General features: G+C 41.5%; 3 protein-coding genes and 1 long non-coding RNA gene across 6 annotated transcripts in view; 3 read left to right on the forward strand and 1 right to left on the reverse strand.

Annotated features, from left to right (window-relative positions):
• The window catches only part of LOC125561941, a 23013-nt gene extending 20434 nt beyond the window's left edge, over window positions 1-2579 (forward strand). Inside the window, exon 2 of the long non-coding RNA XR_007307654.1 lies at window positions 1177-2579. This is a non-coding gene — a long non-coding RNA (uncharacterized LOC125561941). The remainder of the gene's footprint in view (window positions 1-1176) is intronic.
• The window catches only part of LOC5503958, a 15025-nt gene extending 5146 nt beyond the window's left edge, over window positions 1-9879 (reverse strand). Inside the window, exons 1-8 of the mRNA XM_048726965.1 lie at window positions 9572-9879; window positions 7426-7554; window positions 5651-5842; window positions 4070-4330; window positions 3717-3872; window positions 3272-3439; window positions 1601-1648; window positions 1198-1346 (exon numbers count right to left, since the gene is read on the reverse strand). Of these exons, the coding sequence (XP_048582922.1) occupies window positions 1198-1346; window positions 1601-1648; window positions 3272-3439; window positions 3717-3872; window positions 4070-4330; window positions 5651-5842; window positions 7426-7554; window positions 9572-9616 (1148 nt within the window). The 5' untranslated portion in view covers window positions 9617-9879. The remainder of the gene's footprint in view (window positions 1-1197; window positions 1347-1600; window positions 1649-3271; window positions 3440-3716; window positions 3873-4069; window positions 4331-5650; window positions 5843-7425; window positions 7555-9571) is intronic.
• Window positions 9880-11807: 1928 nt separating this feature from the next.
• Window positions 11808-14364, forward strand: LOC5503957 (monoacylglycerol lipase abhd6-A). The gene is made up of 3 exons (XM_032372191.2): window positions 11808-11923; window positions 13359-13632; window positions 14008-14364. The coding sequence occupies exons 1-3, from the start codon at window positions 11808-11810 to the stop codon at window positions 14362-14364; spliced, it is 747 nt and encodes a 248-aa protein (XP_032228082.2).
• A 527-nt stretch (window positions 14365-14891) lies between these two features.
• Window positions 14892-20636, forward strand: part of LOC116611715 — a 50499-nt gene continuing 44754 nt past the window's right edge. The window contains exons 1-2 of one of the 3 annotated variants that reach the window (XM_048726407.1): window positions 14892-14992; window positions 16542-16612. Coding sequence is in view for 2 of the 3 variants with exons in the window: in XM_032372206.2 (XP_032228097.1) it covers window positions 15883-15913; window positions 16542-16612 (102 nt within the window). In the remaining variant the exon portion in view is untranslated. Of the gene's footprint in view, window positions 14993-15877; window positions 15914-16541; window positions 16613-20122; window positions 20336-20636 lie in introns of those variants that run through there. The other 2 variants (XM_032372206.2, XM_032372209.2) reach the window with 2 other exon arrangements.

Raw genomic sequence — 20636 nt, forward strand, 5'->3', positions numbered from 1 at the left:
CTACACCCCTCCCCTCCATGACTCCACGTGAGGCCTACACCACACCCCTCCCCTCCATGACTCCACATGAGGCCTACACCACCCCTCCCCTCCATGACTCCACGTGAGGCCTACACCACACCCCTCCCCTCCATGACTCCACATGAGGCCTACACCACCCCTCCCCTCCATGACTCCACATGAGGCCTACACCACCCCTCCCCTCCATGACTCCACATGAGGCCTACACCACCCCTCCCCTCCATGACTCCACATGAGGCCTACACCACCCCTCCCCTCCATGACTCCAAATGAGGCCTACACCACCCCTCCCCTCCATGACTCCACATGAGGCCTACACCACCCCTCCCCTCCATGACTCCACATGAGCCCTACACCACCCCTCCCCTCCATGACTCCAAATGAGGCCTACACCACCCCTCCCCTCCATGACTCCACATGAGGCCTACATAAAGATGCCTGTCTTGAGGCTAAATACGCCATGGCAGGGGCTCATAAGTAGGGGTAATCAACTTCCCCACATTCTAGTATTATATAGGTGTCAAGGCGTTTCCTAGGATCAGGCTATTTTTACACGCGCGGATGAGCCAATCAGATTCGACCGTTGTGTTGACGTTTTGGGTGAGCTCAACTGCACGCGCAGTCTCTGACAAAAAACTATGATCTCTTCACAGTATTTTAACTTTTGTTTCTCTATTTTCTTTTATATGAATCCAACCCTACCTACGACTTTGAATTCTAGCTTGCAATTCTTTTGGTAAACAAACAAAAATATTCTTCCTAGCTGCAATTTGCGCGTGCAGCCTTACGTCACTCGCGCGCGCGACCAACGTCAACGTAACTGATTGGCCCGTTTGTTCCCGGGTTAGTACGCAGCTCTTACAAGCTGCAATTTGATTGGGCAGATGAACAATATCCGCACCTTGACACAAAGAACGAGAAGAAAAGAACTCCTTTGTAGAAGAAAGATAATAAGAGACAAAGCAGCTGCGTGCTTACTCGTTTGTGCGCGCGCGTCTAAAAATAGCCTGATCCTCAGAAACGCCGTGACACATATAGTACAGAAGATTGCCCCTACTCTTTTATACGAATGTACGTTTGTCTGCGGTATCTATGGTATTTTTCAAATGCACGCATTATTACGAATTTTCAACTTATGAGCCCCCCCTTTTCTAGGGTCAGCGGTAATCCACTAACCTCGCTGGGGAGTAGCCATTGGCAGAAAACTTGGGAAGTCTGCTGACCGGAGTAAGGATGATCGAGGGCGCAGGTGTCTTTGGCTGTTTGCTTCGCTCTGCGTACCAGTCCCTCTCGCGCCGCAAACGTTCGATTTCATCATTGCGTATCTGGTGAGTTAGAATAACAAACGGCTCCTTAATTATCGTTTACATACAGCCCTTTATTATTATTGTTTACATACAGCCCTTTATTATTGTTTACATACAGCCCTTTTTTATATTTTACATACAGCCCTATGTTATTGTTTACATACATCCCTTTGTTATTGTTTACATGTGTATGAAAACCCCATAACGAGTACCATCAACAAGAGTAATTTATGTATGTATTTATTTTTTTTTAGGGGGAGGGGGTGACATACCTCGTATTTTCTTGTGAACTTTTTGAGCTCACCATTGACCACGTAATGCTAGGAGAAAAATATAAATAAATCAATACAAAGGAGAATAATCATTATAGGGTTGACAATAATATTTATAGGGTTGATAATAATATTTATAGGGTTGATAATAATATTTATAGGTTTAACAATAATCATTATAGGGTCCAAATCGCTGGAGATTGTCATTTAATCGACCGGAGTAAACTGGTGACAGCGCCGCTTTTTAAAGCTTATTAAAATAAGCGAATGACAAAAGTGAACAAAAAACATTATTGCTCGCGCAGCGATCATGTCGATTTGGGTTTCCTGTGGAACAGGCCGCCGCCATCTTGGAGACTAAATCTCCCGTCCCCTCTCCGATGCGCAATTAGTAGTCTACGTGCGGTGCCTTTCCAGCTTCGATTTGGACGGCGTCTGTCTGTCTGTCTGTCTGTCTGTCTGTCTGTCTGTCTGTCTGTCTGTCTGTCTGTCTGTCTGTCTGTCTGTCTGTCTGTCTGTCTGTCTGTCTGTCTGTCTGTCTGTCTGTGAATACCAAGATTTGGGCTACCTTTGGCAGTCAGCGATACAAAAGCGGCCATGATTTTTCGCACGTGCCCTGTGATTACGATAATGTTGAAAGCTTCTTCTTCGATTTAAACCGAGAATACGATGGCGAAATCAAAGAATTATTTGGTAAATATGACGACTTATGATACGATGTTTTACGGGGTTTGCTTATCATGGCTTTCGAAGTTTGTCATTTGATGATAAAAGAACCGATTAACTTTAAGCGGATACTCAAACTAGCCCTGAGCCTTAAAGGCAAAGCGAAAGGTATTCAAACAGCTCAAATCCCACTGTACTGTAAGACATAAAATAGTTTTTTCTTCGATACTGGGTTTGCAGTATTTTATAATTTGAGTCTATTTTTCCACAGCAATGTCCAGTCCAGAACTACTATGATAGCAAATCATTGCCCTAGAAATAAAACAAAATTGATTGCTACATTATTTTAAACCAAGGCAAACACATCCACGAGACAGAAATCCTTTAGAAGTCAGTGGGTTCCAGTGTATACTGCTGTGTACTTACATGCAGAAGCTATTGTTAGGGAGAAGCAGATCATAAATTCTGTATAGTTCACTGTATGTTAACACATGGGCAGTAATAATTTCAGTAGCTATTTTTTCATGGCCACCACTTAGACTCAAATAGCTTACTGGGTATGTACAGGCATGCAGCCCAGGGTGGGCACACGGGTTGTGTCCCTCCCACTCAACCACAAAAAGCAGTATTTTTAAAATATACTTATTTTCCATAATATCTATAACTGCACATCCCTCCACAGCCAATCAGATTGTCTGTTATGATTATCAGACTTCACCTTTCCCTTTCTTGACATACAATGCCTTCAAGTAAATAATTTTCTTTTTAATAAAATAAGACTACAAGCAATTCTGCCCCACACAAATTTTAACCCTTGCAATTGAATGACCAACCAATCTATGAGCTCGAGCACTTCACTTTTCCACGAGAACTTCTAGTATACATAATATTCATAAGATGCCACATTAAAATTGAAAAGATTCGGGAGAACTGGCACCAACTCGCATCTAACATGGCAAGGGGGGAGGGGTGGTAGGGACCTGTCTACGTGAACACTTTATATACCTTATGCAATGTCAAAATTCCCGCCATACATTGCAGGATGACATACAGTGCAAGGCCCGCGTATAGGCACACCATGTCATATGTATCACGTGACTCGACTGCCACTGCTATCGTGTTGAGAACAGCTATGAACGAGATGAACAGCAAATTTCCAAGCTGGTATTTGTCCTGCCAATCAAAACACAATCGACCAATCACAGTTAAGCTTGATGTAGAAACTTCTCGCAAAATGGTAATGCAGTTAAACTCTGTTAACTTGAAAGCCTCAGGGGTGCAAATTAGCAGGGAGTTCCAGTTATCCGAGTTGAAGTAACTGGAGAGCCTGTTTGCAAGCTAGAGGGGCAACTGGGCTTCTAATCAAACACGGTTTCTGTGAGAACTATTCAAGTTTGACAATCAAAAAAACTGTCAGCTAATGCAAATAAGCATACTCCCATGTTCTCACCAGGAATGTGAGATAGCTGGTCCTTGGTAGATGCAGTGACGTCACAAACTTGTACGCAACGCTAATGAGCAGAAGTAGGAGTGTGACGGTCAAGCGGTCAGCGGTCTGTTGCGGTGGAATAGCGAACGAAGCGAACGAGAGCGCCGTAAGAACAGACTGGGGAAGGAAACAATTCGATTATGATTTGCGGATTCGACAGACAGACAGACAGACAGACAGATGATAAATCGAATAGATCAAGGTTTTGTTGGAGTGCTGAATCCGCCCCAGGTAAACCTACGAGTGAGTGTAAATTAGTGGAGGATATCACATATATATTCTTTAATTGAGTACAAAGCTAATTTCTTTCTCACCATAACTACCGCCGTGTTCCAAAAATAGTGCACGGCCCTGCGCCTGACATGCGCAGTGATGATATAGACAGGGTAACTCCGGTCATTGGGTCCCAGGCCCTCTCCCTCCTGAGTGGCCGTGTCTGTGTGCACGTGGGGGTATAGGACCCAATCACGTGGTGAGCTGAAGGTCTGCTGTCTGAGGTAGTCTGGCTTGGTCATGTCTTTTTCGAACGTCACCGTCCTGTCGCTCCAGTCAGACGAAATTATGATGGATAATTCCTGGAAAATAGCAACTGTAATAAGATGGGTGCGCAGGAGATTTTGACACGCCCAGGGGCCGGTTCCTGAAAAGCCGATTAGCGCAAACCCAGGGTTAAATTTGCCCTGACCCACGATTAAATTTTTACCCCCGGATTAGTTATGTTCCCTAAACGCTGGTTAGCGCTGACTCTGGGTTAGTTTGGAGGTAAAATCTAACCCTGGGACCGGTTCCTGAAAGGCCGATTAACTTAACCCTAGATCAGCGCCTAATCCCGGGTGAAAATTCGCTTATCGTAGGTTAGTTAACCTATGGATAACTCACCGTTCCCAAAAGCCAAGTAATCCCAGATTAACTAACCCTGGATTAAGCGAGTGACAAACTGGTTTGACGAGTAAAATTCACAAAGAATACCCACAAAAAATTTACCTTTGGTGGTTTTATTTTCGCAGAGAAGGCCTAAAACACCTCTACAAATGTCATTTGCAGGATTCGAGTCGGTGCATGACACTAGCGATACAGATTCATTTCAAGTATAAATTTCACTTAACTGTCTGTCTATCCCAGCACAAAACTTCGAGTCAGCACCGCAACGAAGGTCGCATAAAAAAGCCAAATGTTAGGACATTTGATCCCTACATTTTTTTGTGTAACGTCTTTTTTGTCGGCAAATTCATTTTATGAAACTTTAGTTCTAGGCCTGTGTTACGCCAGCTAAACCGAAGGTTAGCGAGTTAACCCACCTCGCGAGCAGGGTTAGTTTACCTCCAAACTTACCCAGAGTCAGGAACTAAACTAATACGAGAACAGAACAGAAACAGAACAGAAGAGAAACAGGGAACATAACTAATACGGGGGTAAAAAGCAAATTTAACCCTGGGTAAGCGCTAATCGGCTTTTCAGGAACTGACTCCCGCTCGCGAGGTGGCGCCTTTCAGGAACCGGCCCCAGAACTAGCCAAAAGGAGCAGTAGTCAAGCCTTTTTAACCGGCCCCAGAACTAGCCAAAAGGAGCAGTAGTCAACCCATTTTAACCGGCCCCAGTACTAGCCAAAAGGAGCAGTAGTCAAGCCTTTTTATGAAGGTTTTCACATTTATGAATATCATAAATGTATGTGACCCGCGACATAAAAAATATAACATAAAGGGATACCTGAGTGTTATGAGATTTTGTCTTGAAAATACACGTAACAAATATTAGTATCTAAAGTAAAGGAGTTACAGAAGATGGTAGTAGCGTGATACTTGATAATTTTCCCACATTTGCCGTGAAAGTCGAAGGGACCTTTGGGAGCGCTCGCCATAAGAGCATGTCTGCTTTATATCCGGTCAGAAACTAACCTGTAGATCCACGGGAAACTGTTCAAGGCTAAATTGCTCCTTGAAGGTACCTCGGATCTTGTACACCTCTTGCGCAAGCGGTACAGTGCTGTTCTCCTCATAATACAATCGTCTACCCTTGTACACGCGGTCGAGCAGGAGAGAGTTCGAGAATGAGATCTTTGGGCTCCATTCATTGTCCCATTTCACTTCCTGAAACAGAAGATGGGCGGAGGTGAATTCAAAAACTAGTGTGGCATGCTAGGATGTTACCGTAGCCAGGGGAGGGGAAGGTCGAATCTGTGAGGAACGTATGTGATGATCTGCCCAATGTCTCCAGCAACTGGATGAAAAGTGGCGGTTCTACTACTTTAAGTGATAGGCGTGGCTGGATGAGAACATTATGCTGTTCATGAAACGCGCAAAGGAGGGAATTCTTTGAGGAATCCAACCTTCTGAAATCTGGAAATTTACGCTATGGAAGTGATCGTAGGCAATTATTGGATGAGTTTTTTTTGTGTGTGTGTGATATCCAGAACAATTAATGTCGAATTGAGGGGAATCAGGCGAGATTGAAGGTCTAAAATCACAAGCATGAACCAAGAAAAAAGTGCTCAAAGAACAACGGCTAAATTTGTCCACGAATGCATGACCGAGAGAAAGGCCTATAAAGGGAGGATAATATCAACAATAATTTTATCATTAATCTATTTGGAGACTCATCCATGCACATTCTTGTGTACCCGATGCCAAATAAAATATGTCTATGTCTATAAGACCCCACCTCATCTAAGACCCCACCTCGTTTAGGACTCCACCTCGTCTAAGACCTCACCTCGTTTAAGACCCTACCTCGTCTGAAACCCCACCTCGTTTAAGACCCTTCCTCGTGTAAGAACCTACCTCGTCTAAGACCCCATTTTGTCTAAGACCCCACCTCGTCTAATACCCCACCTTGTTTAAGAACCTTCCTGGTCTAAGACCCCATCTCGTCTAAGACCCCACCTCGTTTAGGACCCACCTCGTCTAAGACCCCACTTCGTTTAGGACCCACCTCGTCTAAGACCCCACCTCGTTTAGGGCCCACCTCGTCTAAGACCCCACCTCGTCTAATACCCCACCTCGTCTAAGACCCTATCTCGTCTAAGACCCCCCCCCCCCCTCGTCTAAGACCCCACCTCGTTTAGGAACCACCTCGTCTAAAACCCCACCTCGTCTAAGAACCCACCTCATTTAGGAACCACCTCCTCTAAGACCTCACCTCGTCTAAAACCCCACCTCGTTTAGGACCCACCTTGTCTTAGACCCCACCTCGTCGAAAACCCCACCTCGTCTAAGAACCCACCTCATTTAGGAACCACCTCGTCTAAGACCTCACCTCGACTAAAACCCCACCTCGTCTAAGACTCCACCCCGTTTAGGACCCACCTTGTCTTAGACCCCAACTCGTCGAAAACCCCACCTCGTCTAAGAACCCACCTCATTTAGGAACCACCTCGTTTAAGACCTCACCTCGTCTAAAACCCCACCTCGTCTAAGACCCCACCTCGTCTAAGACCTCACCTCGTCTAAAACCCCACCTCGTCTAAGAACCCACCTCGTTTAGGACCCACCTCGTCTAAGACCCCACCTCGTTTAGGATCAACCTCGTCTAAGACCCCACCTCGTCTAAGACCTCACCTCGTCTAAAACCCCACCTCGTCTAAGACTCCACCTCGTTTAGGACCAACCTCGTCTAAGACCCCACCTCGTTTAGGACCCACCTCGTCTAAAACCCCACCTCGTCTAAGACCCACCTCGTTTTTCTTCCCAGCAAGCTTGGGCTCCCTCCATGACGCCGTCATCCATAGCTCGCACGTGAACTGCTGCCGGATCACGTCAATGTCACCCAGGAACGAAATGCCGCAACGAATCAACACCGTCACCTAAAATTAACACAGAGTCATAAGTGATTGGGATACCTTGACAGTATATCTGAGGTGACACTGGGGGAAAAAACACAGCGCAGAAGAATAGAATGAATGGATCATGGAGCACCGCCAAATTTTGCCGGGGGCGAAAAGATTTCCCTGCCCCCCCCCCCCCTGCACCCCCTGGAAAGCACGTTATGCTTGATGTCCTAGAGGTTTCTATCTGTCATCTCATATTCAGGACAAAATAAAGAGGCTACGGACAAAGGCGGCACTCAGGAAATGCTAAAGGTTGAAAAACGTTGGGGGTAGTCAAAGCGAGGCGCCACGCACTGAGCAAGAAAACAGAAACACTGTTACCTCGCTCAGACGGGCCATGAGAGCTTTGGGAGACTAGACTGGTGACAGTCTTGATGTCAAGTACTACTAATAGGGCAAGTATTGTTTGCAGATGATGACAGCTCTGGTTAGAGATGACACTTGTGGAGAAAGACACCAAAAGCTAAAAAAAACTAGCATTATTCCTTTTTGCAGTGACCCTGCTATTTAGCGACACGAAAGCCATTTTTTTTACATATCGCTACGTGGATCTAGTGAGCTTTTGGCAACTTGAAAAAAGATAAAATGAATCCCATGCCAATCCCACAAGAGACCCTTAATTAAACTGACTCAGAATAACACTTGATCTTCTGATATTCCGAGCGTTCTTTCTGGTCTTTAAATAGCTGCTTTTATCGAATTTATATTACACCTTTTAACAATTCGCTAATTGCAATCATTATCGCTTGAAATAAACTCGAAAGCGCGCTTAAAATTCAAAACTAAGTTCAAACTCTCTATCCAAGCATGAGAACTATAAAAAAAACCGAAAGCTATGAATAGCTTCAGATAATCTTTAGAAAGTGCTAAAGTATTAATTAATGGATAAAGCAGGATAGTTTAGATGTTTAGCTTCATAATAACGACTTGACGCCGAGGGATTGATTTCTCCACTTGACCTTGAAGCCAGAACCACTCGCGTCAGCAAGACGAAAGTAGTAATCACTTCGTCACATAGATCAATTCCTGGAGAACAATACTCACCCGAACTCTTAGAAAATGACTTTCCTAGAAAGATGACAATTAGTCTTGCTCGGAAACATGCTGCGGAGGTCTTTGCGCGCGCACGGTATTTCACTGAACTTCCATAACAACGTGACATCAACCATTGACCTCTTGTGATGGGGCTCATAGCGTCACCCTTGCTCTTTTCCCGCGCGCAGGCATATTAGGTTCTGTCGAGGGCGACCGACGGTTGAAAAACAGCATCTTACATTAAACAAAGCGCTCGTGTTGTAAAGCTCTTTTTTATAATGTCTAGGGCCGCTGAGTATATTTGGCGTCGGCATGGAGGGGCCTGATTAATCAGGCTATTGAGAAAGCTCTTTTCAGCGCTATAATTGCAAAACAGCCATCACATACTGGTCTAGAGGCGCCAGCGAAGGGGACAGATCAGTGTTCTTTCAAATGGGCTATTTTATACTCGAAATGTGTTTTCTACATACAAACCTCTATTTTTTATATGTTAAGTGTACTATTATTATTATTCTCTTTTTATTTGCTTTTTGCATTCTTTTGACTTTCTGTAGCTCGAGTTCTTTGTTAAGTTCTTGAAGGATGTGTAAATGGTTCTGGAATGCGCATTGTCAATAAGGGCATCCTCCCAGAAATCATGCCGTGTCGTGAGTCGTATACGGGACCAGCTTTGGGGCAAAGTTTTAAGATTCTTAGACACTTTGGAAAGTAATGAAAGGATAACGCTTTTAAACTATGATAACTCCAAATTTTCATGTTAAATTAACCTTGTGTACGTTTGTAAACAGATATTAATAAGAAACTTGTTTTACATTAAAAAGGTATACAGCGTGGCTTTGCCCTGGAACAACCCGTACCCTACAACTCGCACAGTTGTCATGCCATGGAGAAAGATAATAAAACAAGAAATATGGGGAGAGTTATATTGAACTTTACCAAAGAGATGCTTAATACAGACCTTATCGGTTGGCGTTGGCGTTGTCGGCGTACCAGGAGTAGGCATAGTTGCTCTTCTTCTTCGCTAATCACCGTATACCAAGATTAGCAACGATCTCGAATTTCCAGAACCACGAGGCCCTAGCAGAAGTTCCAATCACGCTTTTTAACTGCCTCGACCACTGCGCTATCTCTAAACGGGGCACGCGTTGTTTCGCCAAAGAATGTTGTCTTCTTGTTGACTCTGTCTAATTTATGGATGCTTAGATGCATTGACTTTCTGATTAGAATTTCCCTCACGGAGATAAAAGCTGTCGATCAAATGTTTGCCCAAACAGTGCGCGCGCCAAAGCGAGTGTCGAGTGTCGTTTGAAGTGACACCGCAAAGCTAAACATACCGACTGTTAGCTAGGTAAATACAATTAGTCACTGATTGATAACGAACGGGATGATCCCATAAACAGATCAAGCCTCCCTGTAAATGTGATTGTTTTTTTTTTTTAGAGTTTAGGAGTCTTTGTGAGGGTATAAACTTGGAATGCACATAAGGATTTATAAGGACATTTTAGACAGGGGCAGAGAATGCAGTCAAAAGTTCTTTCATCTGTCAGCTTAGGTATTTGTCATGCTAACGGTGAGCATACTAAGCTGTGCAAGCAGAGGTCGGTGGTCGCAAATGTTTTTTTAGGAAAAAAGATCTTTTAGGGAATTTAAGTTTCAGGGTTTTATTTTTTTTTTTTTTTCGAGCGTTACCTGTAATTTTTGGGGTTTTGCTCTTTATGGGATTAAGGAAAGCGTAAGAAAATGCTAGAATCCCATCATAACACACGAGTCCCGGATGGAAGAGATGAATGAAGAAAAAGCATTGCTCTCTCATTATGGCGAGATAATATATTTCAAAAATTCCGCCCTATCAGGTGTAGAGCCTGTGCTTGCGGCCTGAGGGCGTATTTCAGGTATGTTGAACCATCGCCAGGGGCCATATTACCCTCCGCCCCTCCCCCGTTCTCCCCTTGCCCCCAAGGGCTGTAGATAAAAGGAGCACCAAAAGTAATTGCGCAAAGCCTAGTAGCCTGAGTGATATTGAATATGAAAAGCATATTTATATATATATATATACCACGGGGAAAACCAGACCACTCTCCAAAGCTGCCTCCCGAGCGATTTTGACCTCTTCGAAATCTTTGTTGCGCGACACCCCAGAATCCACAATACTTGTCTCGTATGACAAAAACGCTAAAGCAATCAAGCAACGATAAAAACTGCCTCCATAGTTTGATTGACCACGCACAAGAAGAGAATCTCCAATCCAGACCGGGGATTTAGGATTCTGGGGAGGTCGTGCAATAACTATATTTTTCGACTATAACTGAAGAGAAATAAATGAGTAAGGCTTGGAGCCTCTGTTATCCAGATTACAATATTACGATACTATACGGTCGTAGTAGCTAAAATCCCTTTCTTGGTAAGTCAAGTCCAGTTTTCCCGCCTACCAGTCAGATTGTGCTCGTTTGCTGCACGACGGTTTCCCTGTGGCACTAGTCTCGCTAAGGGTCCTGGGAAGTATGAAACATGGCGGACGAAGAAGGACTTCTTGGCAAAAGTGAATATTGTCTTTGTCGAGCTAAAATCGCGAAAAAGTAGCCTAGCGATCACTATCATTTACCCGTTGCTTTCGGTACGTACGTTTGCTTGAAGGGTTTGGCTCTTACGTTGCATTTTACATTTGGACGCTAGCTTCGCAAGGTGACACAAGAAAGGGGGGCGGGGTGTGGTCGTCCTTATCTCGCTGGACAGATAAACAGACCATGTCACATATTCCTCCATTTTCCTTTACGAAATATTATCTCCGAAATTTCAATTTTGGCTTTTCTTAACTTATTTGTTTTTATTTATTATAAATGGAATGTAAAGTCAATTCGATTGTAACGTTCGTTCTTTCTATTAACTTAAGCTTAACTTAAGTTAATACACGTTTTTTTTGCGTTTCCCACAATTTGCAAATTGTAATCCTAAGTATTTAAACAATATTTCTTTCGTGTTTATAGTTTGAAGAAGAAGCATTTCATAACAAGCTATTTTCATTTCATATTACTCTACCGAAACTGTTTGCCTTGCAGGTTGTCATAAATAATTCACGTCTTCAATAGACAGTAATCATATTATCACTCTCAAAAAAACCTTTTTGGGGCTTCATCCTTGTACAAGTGAGCTCATTTTAAAGCCCATATTTTTATTTTCTCAGATTTTCTTAGATTATGGAGTGGTTTATTTCTCTGTTTGCGGCAGCAGCACTGATTGCTGTAGTATTTTTGTCGGCCTGTGTCTCTGTCTACCTGTTACAGCCATCTCTTATTGTCGAGCTGATGCAAAGGTATGTGCTGAAAATAGCTAGAGCTGTATGCAAACAGCCCCAGTATCAATGAACATGGCTGGCACTACCCTGCTTAGTTGACACCAGGAGAAGCTGGCTAGCTTAGCACTTCCTAACATGGTGTACATACAGTGTGCAGACATTGTACAAACAGCCCTAGCACCATTGATTCTGCTACTGTTTGGATGGGACTCAACATACACATATTTAATATACGTTGTCAGTGCAAATGGCAAATGGCCATTGACAAATGGCAGTTCTACTACCGAAAGGACTCATGGATCCCAATTATATTTGTTCCAGATTCAGTATAATATAAATAGTACATACAACTATCCATTAATTTTAATAAATACAACTATCCATTAATATAAAAAATGGTTCTGACATTGCTTGAATTTATTTATCACCTTTTATTTTTACAAATAATTTCTACCCATAAACACCTGTCGGTCGTAGAACTGCCATTTGGCAATTGCCATTCGCCATTCGCACTGACAACCTTAATTGAAATAGGTGTATGGTAAAACTCACATAAATGGGACTACACATGGGCCTACAATTATTGTCTGTTATTTACACACATAGATTAGGTAAGTATTTCTCATATGCAAGTCGCTCTACCTTATTCTGCTTAATTTCAGAACATACTTAAACTCATGATTTTGGAGATTCTTGAAACTTAAAGACTCACGAAAAATAAAAACCACAAACTTTGATCTTGCAAAATTTAATGGATGTAGACAAATTGATCACAAAGATTGAAGGTTCTATTGAGATTTCCTACGATAATAGCTTGAGGAACAAGAAACACTTTTCCATCACTGAAGACTGTTTAAGGCAATTCATCAGACACTAAGGGACAACTTTTTGTTTTTTTGGGGGGTTTGTTTTAATATTTTAGTCCTGTTTCAGTTGTTGGTTAACATAATTTTTTTTGTAAAAACGAAAAGAAAAAAAGAATTAAATTGAACTTTGTATTCGCAACTTAAATTATATCCCCTGCAAACACAATTTTTCTCCGTGTTCACGAAATTAAAGAATTAAAAATTTAAGATCCATTAATATAAAGAAGGGTAAGGTACTAGTGTTTAAGATGTATTGACTAGGATAATATTTCTTGACCTTTTCTTTGCTGTCGGCATAAATAGTTTTTGAATGTCAAGTTTATATTTTAGTACCTTTGTTTATCATCACAGGCTGGTCCAATTCTTGTACTCACTTATTTTGGGTGGAAACTAAAATAGATTTCTTCTCAAATTCTCAGATTCCTTCTCAAGAAAAATGCTATTTGTAAAAAGCAAACCCTTGATCTGATTTATTTGGATTTCTACTAACATATAAATTCTGTTTTTCCTGTTCAACCTAGTAGAATTATCCACTTTCAGAATATAAAGTTATGTCAATGCTCAAGGATCAATTATTTTTTGTATAGGTGGAGTATGTTCTGGGCGGGATTCTCCAACAACACTATCAGAATTGGAGACTTTGAGTTCTCTTATATTGAAAGAGGAAGGGAGAAAACAACCCAGTCAACAATAGTACTCATCCATGGTTTTAGCTCTAGCAAGGATGTGTGGTGTCAAATGTCACATGGCTTGCCCAGGTCATACCATCTTATTGCACTAGACTTGCCTGGACATGGTAAAACCACCAGGAAGCACCATGATAATTTCAGTATCCCTTCACAAGTGAGCAAGCTACATCAGGTAAAGTTTTAGGAAATGGCAAAATCAGTGATAAATAAATTCACATTAAAAGAAAAGTCTAAAGGAGCACTCTCAGGCAGACCTTGTAATTGGTGATATGGGCAGACACTTTTAGCCATAATATTTTGCATGTTTCTCCTTTTTTTTTCTTTTGGCTTTTTTCTATGTACTTTTTCCCAGGTGGTTCCGTGTGTTTATTCGGTGGAGGGGGGGAGGGTGACTTTTGCTGCAAATAAACCAATCTTGTTCAGCCACCAATTGAGCTCTTCAAAAAACAAACGTATTTATGATCCTAATGTATTTATAATTGAATTCATTAAAATGTGCATAAGACTGAGACAGTCCTTGATATACTAAATTGTAATTTTTGCCTAGTTTCTCCATGCTGTTGGCGTCAATAAGAGGAAGTTTCATCTTGCCGGGATATCAATGGGTGGTCATATTGTAGGTGTTTATGCTGCACAGCACCCTGCAAGGGTTGCATCCGTTATCATGATGTGTCCAGCAGGTATCCAGGCCCCTGAGCACAGTGAGTTCATCACAGATGTTGTCCTCAATGGGGAGAAGAACTACCTAATCCCAGACACACCAGAGGATTTCCAGAAAATGCTGAACAAAGTTCTTCACAGGGAGGTCACCATTCCATATTTTATTGCCAAGCTGTTTGCTGATGTTAGGAGACCTTGTAAGGACTTTTATCAGAAAGGTGCGAACAAGCATTTATGTATGTAAGTATTATTCCTTACTCTGGGCTTTAAGTCATGAAAATGTGATTTCCTGTTTTTGCATGCTAAATCCTGTTAAAAGTCTGGAATTTCAATATGCTGTAAATGCTTGTTTTAGGATTCTGGGTGCTTATTTAATTTATTTGTAGTTCCCAAGGGGATCGCTTATTTCAAAATTCAGACTTCAGATAACTGAGTCATGATTTTATTTCAAGCATATTTAAGAAAGGTAATTCATATGAATCATTTTTCAGTCAGAAATGAAACACAAACAACAACAGCATACCTGCCAACTCTCCCACACATTTAATAATTGAATTACTGTTGATACAAACTATGGTACAATTTAATAACTAATGCACTATTAATACAAACTCACTATAATACAATTTAATAATAGAATTACTATTGGTGCAAACTAACTTTGATACAATTTGATAATTAAAATTACAATTTCATTATTTAATTACTATTGATACAAACTAAGTTTTTGTATTCATTGTTTTTGTGCTGATCAGCTTGTTTTTTTTTCAGTTCTAGAAGACATTGTGCACCCAGATCATAGATTTCTTCTCCATCATGTGCTTGATGACATACATGTACCGTCACTGGTACTCTGGGGGGTTGATGACAAGGTGATAAGTTACATTAAAGAAAATCGTTATAAGCTTTACTTGGCATTCATTCATTCATTCCTTGGTTTATTCCTTGGTTTATTCCTTCGTTTATTTATTCATTCATTAATATTTATTTGTAAGGTTTTTGATGCAATGTGGTAAGGCAAACATTACAGAGCACAGCTCTAGAACCAAAAGTGTTAGGTCTAGCATGCCAAGAGGCCTCACTCAGAATGCCCTTTTAACTCTTTGACTCCTGGATATTTTTGAGTTGAATTAACAAAAAACAGACTGAAAACAGATACCTCCCCCCTATTCTGAGTTTTACACAGCCTGTCAAAGTCAAACACAGCTGCACCTAGTCAGCAGTATCCTAGCTTTCCAACAGCGCTTTGCGGTCCCCACTTTTAATCCCTCATCGTTGTGCTGAAGCGAGCACAACTTGATGGTTGCTTGTATTTTTCATCGGAAATACAGCTATGAGCATATTAGGAGAGTGTCTCAATACATCATGAAGTCTATTGGGGTATAATTGAGTGCTTTGCTTTTGGATATTTGCAAGCCAAGGTGGATTCATGATGATTTTTTCTTGTTCTTGGCTTTGCCTGGATGAGAAAATAATTTTCTAATGAATCACCACAGCTCTCCTAAATGCCGTCTTTTCTGGAACCAAATTGATTCCAAAATTGTTTACACTGCTATGCTTGGTCTATATGACCAGGAATTAATTTGTTTGGCTTCGGGGTGAAAAGAGTTATAAAAAACCATCTGACTTTGGGGAGAGGATTGTTGACTGGCCCTCCCCTTGTGAATTTTTCCCTGAATCTTCCAGAATGCTTTGCAATCTGTAAAGGCATCCACAAGTGGTTTTACAAGCCTCCAGGGAGTGGACATTGTGTTTTGAGGCCATGGAAATGAACCTGGAGGATCAGAATAAAGGTATCTATTTGTGTCTTGAGCTGTGTTTGCTGATCTCTCTCCCTTGTGTGGTATTTTAAACGTTTTATTGAGAGGGGTGATTCTGCTTTTCTTTCCTTGTTCGATTTGAAATTTGAACCTGTGCTATTATTTGGTAAAGGGTAGTTTCCAACACCTTGCTTGGATGCATATCTTCAATACCATTTATCCCTTAGACTGATGCCTGAGTATCTTTATCTTGTTGTGTTTATTTTGCATTTATGAATTTTTGGGGTTGTGGATACTCCTTAAAGCTGGTACAGCCAGTTGAGGGGTCAATATGTTAAGCAATCAAAAGTATAGATATATTTTTAATTATCGGGCTGTAAATTACAGACTATTATACACCCACATAAAATTACTGCATTCTTTGTGTTAAAAATAATTCTATGGGTTGTGTCATGGAAAACGGGCACTGATGAGGAATGTTTGTTTCTTTCTTTGAGACTTTTTAACCATTTCTCCATCATGAAATCATCAATTGTTGATTTCATAATTTAGAATCATTCTAGTGGCTCAGCAATTTATTTGGTTATACTGTTTGGACTCTTTTGTGATACAACCCATATCTAGTTGAGAATGCGTTGACCAGTTTATCATTGCTTTGTAGATAATCCATGTTTCCAGTGTCCATGTGATGAAAGAAAAAATGAAGAATTGTCAAGTTCAGCTGATAGAAAGGTGTGGCCACGCTATATTCCTTGAGAGACCTTGGAAAACTGCTAAATTAGTTAATGAATTCTTGTCGTCATTGCATTAGTTAATAGTTAGACCTTTTGCCTTAGCATTTGGAGATCACTGATCAGTCCTCCCAGTCAGAGTGTATGTGTCTGTGATAGAGGGTTTACCTCCCAGTCAGAGTGTATGTGTCTGTGATAGAGGGTTTACCTCCCAGTCAGAGTGCATGTGTCTGTGATAGAGGGTTTACCTCCCAGTCAGAGTGTCTGTGATCTGTGACAGAGGGTTTACCTCCCAGTCAGAGTGTATGTGTCTGTGATAGAGGGTTTACCTCCCAATCAGAGTGTATGTGTCTGTGATAGAGGGTTTACCTCCCAGTCAGAGTGTATGTGTCTGTGATAGAGGGTTTACCTCCCAGTCAGAGTGTATGTGTCTGTGATAGAGGGTTTACCTCCCAGTCAGAGTGAATGTGTCTGTGATAGGGGGTTTACCTCCCAGTCAGAGTGTATGTGTCTGTGATAGAGGGTTTACCTCCCAGTCAGAGTGTATGTGTCTGTGATAGAGGGTTTACCTCCCAGTCAGGGTGCATGTGTCTGTGATAGAGGGTTTACCTCCCAGTCAGAGTGCATGTATCTGTGATAGAGGGTTTACCTCTCAGTCAGAGTGTATGTGTCTGTGATAGAGGGTTTACCTCCCAGTCAGAGTGCATGTGTCTGTGATAGAGGGTCTACCTCCCAGTCAGAGTGTATGTGTCTGTGATAGAGGGTTTACCTTCCAGTCAGGGTGCATGTGTCTGTGATAGAGGGTTTACCTCCCAGTCAGAGTGCATGTGTCTGTGATAGAGGGTCTACCTCCCAGTCAGAGTGTATGTGTCTGTGATAGAGGGTTTACCTCCCAGTCAGAGTGGATGTGATAGAGGGTTTACCTCCCAGTCAGAGTGCATGTGTCTGTGATAGAGGGTTTACCTCCCAGTCAGAGTGCATGTGTCTTTGATAGAGGGTTTACCTCCCAGTCAGAGTGCATGTGTCTGTGATAGAGGGTTTACCTCCCAGTCAGAGTGTATGTGTCTGTGATAGAGGGTTTACCTCCCAGTCAGAGTGCATGTGTCTGTGATAGAGGGTTTACCTCCCAGTCAGAGTGTATGTGTCTGTGATAGAGGGTTTACCTCCCAGTCAGAGTGTATGTGTCTGTGATAGAGGGTTTACCTCCCAGTCAGAGTGGATGTGATAGAGGGTTTACCTCCCAGTCAGAGTGCATGTGTCTGTGATAGAGGGTTTACCTCCCAGTCAGAGTGTATGTGTCTGTGATAGAGGGTTTACCTCCCAGTCAGAGTGCATGTGTCTGTGATAGAGGGTTTACCTCCCAGTCAGAGAGTATGTGTCTGTGATAGAGGGTTTACCTCCCAGTCAGAGTGGATGTGTCTTTGATAGAGGGTTTACCTCCCAGTCAGAGTGTATGTGTCTGTGATAGAGGGTTTACCTCCCAGTCAGAGAGCATGTGTCTGTGATAGAGGGTTTACCTCCCAGTCAGAGTGGATGTGTCTTTGATAGAGGGTTTACCTCCCAGTCAGAGTGTATGTGTCTGTGATAGAGGGTTTACCTCCCAGTCAGAGAGTATGTGTCTGTGATAGAGGGTTTACCTCCCAGTCAGAGAGTATGTGTCTGTGATAGAGGGTTTACCTCCCAGTCAGAGTGCATGTGTCTTTGATAGAGGGTTTACCTCCCAGTCAGAGTGTATGTGTCTGTGATAGAGGGTTTACCTCCCAGTCAGAGTGCATGTGTCTGTGATAGAGGGTTTACCTCCCAGTCAGAGTGTATGTGTCTGTGATAGAGGGTTTACCTCCCAGTCAGAGTGCATGTGTCTTTGATAGAGGGTTTACCTCCCAGTCAGAGTGTATGTGTCTGTGATAGAGGGTTTACCTCCCAGTCAGAGAGTATGTGTCTGTGATAGAGGGTTTACCTCCCAGTCAGAGTGTATGTGTCTGTGATAGAGGGTTTACCTCCCAGTCAGAGTGTATGTGTCTGTGATAGAGGGTTTACCTCCCAGTCAGAGTGTATGTGTCTGTGATAGAGGGTTTACCTCCCAGTCAGAGTGCATGTGTCTGTGATAGAGGGTTTACCAACCCTCCCCTGGCTACATGCATGATAGCTTAAAATAACGTACTTTAAAGATAGAAATAACAATTTGAGCTCCCAAATTTTTTTAGTGTAGAGTTCATGTGAAAAACTGTAGGAATGTTATGTTCTGTGTTGTTTTGTACATGTGAGTGCATTTCATACATTGTAACCATGCAAAGGGAATTGGATGCTCCCACAGGGGGGGGGGTCAATATGTCCATATTTCAATCTTCTAGACAGGTTTTACAAAGGGGATAAAAATATATGTACTTGATATGGAATGTCTGGTTCTAAGTTATCTAATCTGAGAAAACCTACATTATTGAATACTAACAGTACAATAGCCATTAACCTCTTTTGGATGAAAAAAATAATTGAAAAAGTATGTAGGACAAAAGATTGTTTGAAAGGCAGATAATCCTTAAATTATACACATTTGAATAGAAAAATGCTTGAATAATGAAAACTGTCATTCATTTAGCCGGTAGGTACTGTAACTAAATAAGTACTCTTACATTCAATAAATAGTTACAAAATATAATACGTTAATATTAGCATAAGTGAACATCAATTGAGTTTGATAAATTATAATAGACGAACCTGAGTGAATTGTAAATATAATTTATTTGATAAAAAAACATTTTAGAAATACTTCTATTTTTTTTTCATTCACTTATTCATTCATTTACATGGTTTCTTTCACAATACGATAAGCAAAACACAAAACACACCACCTCAAATGTAAAAAAAAAAACTTTACATGTATACCTCGACCGACAATTAAGATGTGCTTTTGGGAGCAGGGAAGAGAAGTCAACGTTTATTATAATAACTTTATAGGGCATTGTTGTGCATTTTGCGGGCTAAAATGTCGGTCTTAAAATATATTTATGCCCGCGAACCTCAACAATATTGGTATATTAGGGCGAAATTCCCTTTCTTTCAGTTGTCGCGAATAATTTAGCGAGACCTCTCTTTTTCATACAAAGCTATGCTGAGACCATTGCTCCGCTAAAAATTGTTTTGTAATAGAAAAAAAAACCACAGATAAGCTGTAGAATAACAATGTGGTATGCTTAGGCTGGGTGAAATGAGGGATGTAAACCAACACAATTTTTAAATGGCATGTACGCCTAGAGTGGTTTCACTGACATTTCAAGCGTTAGCCATTTGACGGAGGTTAGCGAAAAGTTAGCGAAATTTATTCTGCTCACATAGGTGTAAATCATGTCATTTCAGCCTTGTTATTGCCCTCATCGCGCTCGTCTAAGATTATTTAAATACCCATGAACTTTTTTAATGAAATTGACCCCTGCCAACAGACGGGCATCCCTCTGCGCGCTTGTAAAATGATCTAACAATGCAAGCAATAGCACGATGACGTACTTCGCTGTCGGGGTTGGAGAATTATTACTGATCATATTCTCGCAGAACTTAACGTTAAAAGTCACTTGGTTAAAATTATGATTGTTCGTCATTTGGAAACAGAGATTTGCTTTATGTTGAGAAAGCTCAAATAGAAAACTTCGAGGAAATAGCTGTGTTCTTCGGTTTTATCATGAGAAGAAGAAGGAAATCCGCCCCGAAGGCAGGAAGATTTTTTCATCAGGTATTTAGATTGAACATGAAGTGTAAAAGTAATCAGTTTGGCGGTTATTTGCGCTAGATATCGGACAAACACTCGTGTTTCCGGCTCTATTTCGTGCCCATTTTCTTGTATATTGTTAATGCAATAGGTTTACACAATGTTAAATTTTGTTTAAGTTGCTTGTAACAAGTACTTTCAGTTTACGTGCGTCTTGGATATAAACCTCTTTTTTTATCAAGTTTTTGTCGATCACAGAAAACTACTCGGCGTTACTATGTAAAAATTTGAGAGATTTGAATGTTTGTTGTCAGCTTAGAACGCC

Source organism: Nematostella vectensis, chromosome 4 (genome assembly GCF_932526225.1).
Source record: "Nematostella vectensis chromosome 4, jaNemVect1.1, whole genome shotgun sequence".
Classification (NCBI taxonomy): Eukaryota; Metazoa; Cnidaria; class Anthozoa; order Actiniaria; family Edwardsiidae; genus Nematostella; species Nematostella vectensis.